The sequence below is a fragment of the Neltuma alba genome, unplaced genomic scaffold (genome assembly GCF_004799145.2).
Source record: "Neltuma alba isolate B1F8T4 unplaced genomic scaffold, ASM479914v2 tig00005447_pilon, whole genome shotgun sequence".
NCBI classification, from domain to species: domain Eukaryota; kingdom Viridiplantae; phylum Streptophyta; class Magnoliopsida; order Fabales; family Fabaceae; genus Neltuma; species Neltuma alba.
In genome coordinates this window covers 61,900-69,599 of record NW_021634113.1, presented here as the reverse complement: position 1 = coordinate 69,599, position 7,700 = coordinate 61,900, and the positions used below count along the sequence as shown (strand labels likewise).

The 7,700-nt window shown below is 34.3% G+C and overlaps 1 protein-coding gene across 1 annotated transcript; it reads left to right on the top strand.

Moving 5' to 3' along the window:
• The first annotated feature begins 3,664 nt into the window (after nucleotides 1–3,664).
• On the top strand, nucleotides 3,665–7,279 carry LOC114747777 (ubiquitin-conjugating enzyme E2-17 kDa). The gene is made up of 4 exons (XM_028936124.1): nucleotides 3,665–3,882; nucleotides 4,869–4,996; nucleotides 6,224–6,328; nucleotides 6,848–7,279. The coding sequence occupies exons 1-4, from the start codon at nucleotides 3,813–3,815 to the stop codon at nucleotides 6,989–6,991; spliced, it is 447 nt and encodes a 148-aa protein (XP_028791957.1). The 5' UTR covers nucleotides 3,665–3,812; the 3' UTR covers nucleotides 6,992–7,279.
• The last annotated feature ends 421 nt before the right edge of the window (nucleotides 7,280–7,700 follow it).

The following is a 7,700-nucleotide window of genomic DNA, read 5'->3' as shown; positions in this document are numbered from 1 at the left end:
TTACAAACTTGAATGAAAAAGACTACCTCGACTTGTAATTTTGAATGGAAAAAATTATAACACATCCTCATAAATTACGACCATCGAAGATCTTGATTATATTTACAGCCAAGTATAATCCTATGCTTAATTGTTGATGTATAAATCACTTTCAAGATATTTATTTAATATCCCGATAACAAGTTTATCTTTTATAGTAATTTCATAACCAGACTTCTTGAATAGAAAGAAAAATTTAATGGCCAAGAGATTTATTTATAGGAAGCTTCTTCTTTTTTTCATTTTAGTCAAATTCTTTATTGATATGGGAGTAGAAGATGAAAGATTCGAACAAATTATTCTCTTAAGATATCTTTTTTTCCCTTGTGAAATCAAATTTTATTGAATATGTTGAATATTAATTAGGCCAAAAAGCGCACACGCACACACAAGAAATTCTTTGGTGAGTGCTTATCAGATATGACAACCTCCTACCAACTGGGTTTGAAGGAAAGCCCCTGTTTCCTTTGATAGCAAAGTATGACAATTCTGAAGTTATTTGTTTCTTGTGGACGCAGGATCAAGATACAGTGAGCTGGCCACTACTTCTTTTTAACAGTGAAAGGTTTTACTACAGTACCTCGTGTTGCTCTGCAACAAGCAGTTCTGAATCAGAATCAGAACCGAAGGGGATTGTAGATCTAAAGAAAATTCCATACTTGTTCTTTTTGGTGTTTTACAAAAGTGAAAGTAATAAGTTTGTAAAATACTTTGCTTGGAGAAGGATAAAAAGGGTCACAGTCAAAGAAGAAGAAGGGATCATCTGCAGGAATTCAAGGTACTGTTTGGTTCTTCTGTTGTGTAGTGGGGTTGTTACGGGGTTATTATACGGGCGATTGATTGAATATTGTATTTAATGTTATATTATAATTTATTCGTTTGCTTGTTTATCTCAAGGGATTGTTGATAAGCATTCATCACTCATTTTACCATTGAAGAACTTCTTGTATTCTTAAAGATCTGTGCGGTGGTGGGGTCTTCTTCTTCTTTTCGGTTAAATTTAATTCGCGGAGAATATAGAATGTGCTTCTAAAATAAAAATATGGAAATAATAAAAATAAAACTATATGTGTTGTGTCATTCTCTCTCTATTTGAGGATACCACGTTAATTTTTTTGTAAAAGTCTTTTATTGAAAGGATGGAAAAGAAAAATAGAGAGAAAATTTCAAGAAGTGTATTCAATGAATGTGTTAAACTAATCAATTTCAAAATATTTTTTGGCCAAACAATTTAATTTAAGTAAACTATATTTCTGAGAGATGTCCACATTATCTACTAGTTCAATCATCAAATGTTCTGAGCCAGGTCCGATGTTCATCTTATTTAAGGAAAAGGGAGGGGGTGACTATTATTAATGAGTATTCCTCCGGTCCTTAATACCTAATTTTTAAGTTAGTTTTGATCATAAATATAAAACCCATTTCTCATATTTATCAATTTTTTCTAAATTACCCTTATGGATACTCCCTCAACCATAATCAAGTAGAAGAAGAAGATAGGGTATTAAAAAAGATAATTATGATGTTTTAAGAAAAACATGTTAAGAAAAACATGTTATTTTTTATAATTAACTAACTTACCTAACTTTCTTAATCTAATCAAATTAGTTAAATGGATCTTACATTAAAGACCAGAGGAGTATTATCTACCATACTTCACCGTCTTTTTGTTTTTAAAAATAAACTAAAATTACTTCTTCTTCTTTTTTTGGTTGAAATTTTATGTATTAAACCAAGTTTATTAGGTGCGATGCATAGTGGGTTAGGGAAAAAGGCATATGATAATTTTCAATATTGAGGTGCAACGTAGCATTCTGATTGGTGGGAAATTAGACAACTTGAAAGGCTGCCTCTGCCGCCTGTGTGTAGAAAATGGTCAGAGGTTGGCTAGAGAATGATATCACACCTCTTTCTTTCTTTCATATTCTTGCTCATGTTCAGTACCATTATGATAATAACGTTTCCTAAGGATCACTAAAAACTTGTAGTGTATGCATTAGGGGTATAATTTCATGAAAAATATATAAATTGTTCAAAATTTAAATAACTGATATTCAAATCCCTGTAACAATGAGGAGTGGGTCTAGACAACTAATTAGTGATAATTGTACACAAGCTGCTCAAATATAAACTTAACTAATATGAAGAGAAGCCAACGGTTTTGTAATTTAATAGTATGAAAATTTTCTTATAAGTGCAAAACAACAAGTTTAATTCCACTTATAACTTTACGTTGTTAGTACCTGCATTTGAATTCAAAAGAAAAAAAGAAGCTAATATGAAAAGAAGAGTATGGGGAGATGAATAATTGATTGGGGCATCAATTTTATATATTCCCAACCACATGTATAACAATAATGCAGGAATATTATTGAGTAGTTTGAACAGTTCAATCACCAGTTTGGATGAGAACAAATAACAATAGGTATCATATACAGGCCATACATAGGGCACCCACATAAAAAGCCAAAAAAAAAAAAAATCAAAGAAGAATCATACCTAATAATTATGAAACAAAATGGCAAGGTCTTCATTGCCAATCATAGCGGCTTCTGGTTTGGATTATAAGCAACGAGTTAAAAGCTTGGGTGGCCATGGTTATCACTGACCACCGTTGAGCTTTTCTAAAGTAAAGACCTCTCATTAGGCTTCTGCATAAGTCTCAAGCAAACCAGTTGTGTTGATGAGGGTTCCATTCCTATGAACTTGCCCAAAATTATGGATAAGACCAATCTATGATTTAAAAAAAAAGAAAAAAAAAGGGTTGTTAGCAGCTCTAGACATCAAAACAAACCTTGAGGAGGCTACTTGGGCCATGAGGACAAGGTCCCAGTGTTGAATGGGCTAATTTAGCAAATAGTTAATGACAAGAAGAATCATATTGTAGCTCCAAACTTGAATTAGTGAAAATAGGATTTTTTTTTCACTATAAGAGTAATAGATTCTAGTCTCTGCGTGTGTATATAAAAAGTGTGATAGATTCTAACATATGTGGGATAATAAGTGACATTAAACATGTAACCTCGCACTTATAGGAGGACATTATATTCATGTCATTAGGTTATAATACGAGGTAATTACAATGTTTTAGAAAAGCTGAGATGGTTATATAAAAATAAAAATAAAAGAAGAGAAACAAAAAGAAAAGCTAAGATGGCAATTACAATGTTTTAAAACATCATCATTGATCATGCCATTGTCATTTATACACAATCACCTACAAATTAAGGTTGAGAAATGTCAAGAAGTGCGATTCAAACGAAAGCTTCAAGTTCTTACATAAATTAATAATATTGATTTTTTTTCCCAATATTAAAAGACCACATTACATCAATCCTAGTTTGTCACATGGTATATTAGTTAACATTGATAGATATGGACTCATGGAGGATAGGTGATTAAAATTTCACTAATAATATGGGCCAACTAGGCCAACATCTTAATTTGTAGGGATTAATTCTTAATTTTCTAACTATAAAGACTTTTCTTTAGAAGAAGTTGTAAATTTTCAGGGCCTATAAACTAATATTCGCTTAAAAAGATAGGAACGAGCTATTCACAAATCACAACCACGGTTCATAAAAGCGGAAAGGGACCTCAGTTTTTATCAATATGTAAAAGACATTAATCGCTTCCTTTTTCCGTCGTCATTTCTTCAAGTTGATTTCTCGCCCTCATTTGTTTATTTCAGAAAGCAACCCCATTTTTCCTCGTTCTTCATTCCCGTCTTTAGATCGAAACGAAGACTTCTTTTCTTCGGCGGAACTACTCAAATGGCTTCCAAGCGGATCTTGAAGGAGCTCAAAGACCTCCAGAAAGACCCTCCTACCTCTTGCAGTGCTGGTATCAATTTGTTTCCACCAAATCCCCTTTCTTAGCCCTGTTTTTTGTTGTTTTTCCTGTTTAAGTAGTTTTTAGGCTTCCTACAGGACCCGATCTGCGATTTCTGGAAATTTTATGGATGCGGGTCTATTTGTTGTGTTTATTTATTTATTTATATTTTCATTTGACAATATTAGCTGTCGGTGTTTCTATTACAAACCAACAGTGACGATGCTTATGAAAACCTTGCCTAATAACATATTGGAAAACTAGATATTCAAAACTGGAGCGGACATTAAGCCGACAATTATCCCGCCAATGTCATGGGAAATGGAGTGAATACGTTGTATGTGATTTTATCGGATGTTTTTCTCGTTTTGATATGTGTCTGTGCGAATCTAGATATATAACCCATGAATGAAGTATATGATGGCTTGTAAATTTCTCAACCTTTATAATGGCTTTCACAAGATTTTTGTCAAAAGTGGGATTTTGTGAGACATTTTTCTAAGCGTTGAATAGTTTCGCCAAAGGTAATTGACTATTGAGATGTTCAAGTTGTGATTAGCTGACCTGAGTTTTCGCCACCTTTTTTGAATTAAACTCCGTTTCCCTCCATTTGATCATGGCTATTAGGGTCAAGGTTTTTCGTACACTGAATCTTATAGCTTTTAGGATATTATTATTCAATTTACTTCTTAAATCATTTTTTCCAATTGAGATTTTTCTCAACTCCTTCGGGTTTATGATAGTTATCTTGAAATAGGGGCCAATTTTAGGCAAATATTCCTTTAATTTTCCATAGTGATAGGGCTTGGCTGACTAGAATTCACACTAAATATCACTGATACAATATTCCATTTCTGATTTTAACAAACAAGTAGGTCTAAAGTTCGGGTTTCAGTATGAAAATTTGGAAAATTTATTTGAAGCGCATTCTTGTATCTGTTATAATATATTATATTGATTAAGTTCATTTCATTATGCTTTGTTCATCACTTGCCCAGGCCCTGTGGCAGAGGATATGTTTCACTGGCAAGCAACGATAATGGGCCCCCCTGATAGCCCGTATGCTGGGGGTGTTTTTCTAGTCACCATTCATTTTCCTCCTGATTACCCATTCAAGCCACCTAAGGTATTGCCCTGGTCCATAAAAATACAAGCTTCACAGTTTGCATCTTGTGTGCTTGGGACATAGTGGATGTAGATTATCTTATTCTCTGAAACCTTTATTTGGAATGATTGTATTTGCTATTTGTGTGACTACTTTTTTATTGCATGCTGATGTTTTTTTAATACTTCATTTTTCCTTTCATCCTTCTTTTACTACGCAGTTTATTTTCCTTGTTTTTCACTCGAGTATCTTGATTGAAATGTTAATGCCAAGCGATGGATTATTCCTGGTGATGAATGCTAACTCGTACTCCAGTAGCTTTCTTGGATGTCCATGAACACATATCAATTCAAATGCTATGATTTGAATATTTAATATACTGCAGTTTCTAATGACTGAATTAAGTTTATATTTTACCCTGATCTTAATAAAAGGGTTATAAATTTCTCATAGATTTGAAGCTGATGAAATCATGAAATTGTGTTTGCTAATTTGATGAGATATTTTGCATCAAAAGGTGTATGTACTATGCTAATTGATACGATTAATAAAAGCATGTACCATAAACAAATAGATTGCCATACGAGTGATCTTTGGATCTTGACAAATACTGGTTAAGTGATGGGATGGCTGTCATCTTTGCAAAACTCTACAGCTTTTTCGAATAAAAAGACAAAAAGAATCCTTCTAATATCATTTAAAAGAAGGAAGAAGCTGTCTACTTCAGGATGAAGACGGAAATATAACGAAAGGAAAGGCTCGTTGATGGCAGCCTCTCATCTCTTAATTATGTTACTCTGAAAATAGAGACAAACCAAAAGAATCAAAATTAACTACAAGAGTTAATGACAAAGGATGGTTGATAGATTCCTTAGCAGTAATAGAATCTTTGACTCTCGGATAATAATGAACAGTTGATTCTTTAAGATTTCTAACTTAACAGATTACTCGACACAGACAACTGAAGTTTTCTATTTTTATGTCTAATATCTTAGTTCGTTTGATCAACTCGTTTCACTTGGCATTTAAGACTTTATAATGTCTCATTCATAATGTAGTTTTCACGAGCCTTTATCCTTGAAACCTCTTCTTCGCTCTGGAAATGGATCAGAACTTCTTAACAACTTGCTCTTATATTATTGGACCTGGATTCGCAATAACCTCTCTTTTTTTTTCGGGAAGAACATGTATGCTCAAATTTTAACTCTTCTTTTTCTGCCTTTTTTTTTTTTTTGGCTGTCCTTGCAGGTTGCTTTCAGAACCAAAGTTTTCCACCCAAATATCAACAGCAATGGCAGTATTTGTCTTGATATCTTAAAGGAGCAGTGGAGCCCTGCTTTGACTATATCTAAGGTTCCGACACCATGCTTAATTTAAACATAAACGATTAATGCATGCCACTTCTGCTGGGAAAATTTTGTCCAACATACCCCATGATTCTTAAATCACAGTGCAATATTTTAGTGATGACTTAGGAGTTAGCTACGTTTGCATCTGGTACACTTGTTTGTCAATCTTACTTCTTAGATGTCCAGTTGTGGAAATACAAATAATAACAAATCTCGTGAGTTAAAAGAAACACATCTGAGCGCTCTGAGCTTATGACCAGAGGCTAGCTAAGATGGGAGAAGTGGGGTGGGATGTGAATCGAGGTCAAAGCTTAAATATTCTGGTGTAATTTAAAAAGGAAAGGAAAAAAGAAAAGAAAAGAAACGAAAAGAAAGGGACATATCGGTTAGGGATTATTCTGTTTTGGCTGACAAGATAAAGTTGTGAAGCATATGAATTGAAAAGCATGGTTGCAATCCTCATCTGTCTTGAATCATTGCTGTTTTTTAAGTGGGTGGGAAGGGTTTCTGTTTCCTTTTTCAGGTCTTGCTTTCGATTTGCTCCCTCTTGACGGATCCAAACCCAGATGATCCTTTGGTGCCAGAAATTGCTCACATGTACAAGACAGACAGGGCCAAGTATGAGACCACTGCCAGGAGCTGGACTCAGAAGTATGCCATGGGCTAACATATTGGAAGGCGTGAGAGGGCTTTTTCCTTCCATTTGTTGTTAAAAAGTGTAATAATTGTATAATCCAACGATCTATCTTCTGCTTTCTGCTTTAGACAATTTGAGGATAGGTTCTTAGAATTTGCCTTAGCTGTGAAAGCCTCACAAGCTTTACTTCGTCCGTATGAAATTTCGTCTGTGGTGCTGTGAAATTTCTGTAGCTGATTGTAGTCTCTCTGTCATATAAACAGCTGTAGTCCTTAATGGCCAAAATCCCACCCGTACTGCCTTGTCTATTTGCTGTTACGCCTCATTGGGGGCCCCTGATGGAATTTTCTGTTTTTGAATGAAGACTGGATACAAACAAAGCAAAAAACAACTAACAATGAAAGGCAAGACATTTATCCCTCATCAACCTCCCCTTCTCCTCTAGTTGAAGGTTGATCAAAGGTCCAAAAGTTGGCTTGCAAAACATGAGACTTTAGCTAAATGATGAGGTCAGAACAAGTGCTCCCTGATGGAATTTTCAATGCACGGTCCCTCCCCCCCCCCCCCAACCCCAAAAAAAAAAACAGAGAAAAAAATATTGCAGAAAGAATTTGAAGTGAGCGTCTATAACTGCATTTCACGTGATATCAGCGGGGAATGGACAGGTCGGCATGGAAAGTGAGTTTTAGTGTGATATTTATACTCAGTTGTCTAATTTTAAAAAAAAAGTTATTAAATT

Coding starts and splice junctions, on each gene's coding strand:
- LOC114747777 (XM_028936124.1), top strand. CDS start 3,813: ATGGCTTCCAAGCGGATCTTGAAGGAGCTCAAAGACCTCCAGAAAGAC. Junction 3,883..4,868: donor TCCTACCTCTTGCAGTGCTG/GTATCAATTTGT, acceptor TCACTTGCCCAG/GCCCTGTGGCAGAGGATATG. Junction 4,997..6,223: donor ACCCATTCAAGCCACCTAAG/GTATTGCCCTGG, acceptor CTGTCCTTGCAG/GTTGCTTTCAGAACCAAAGT.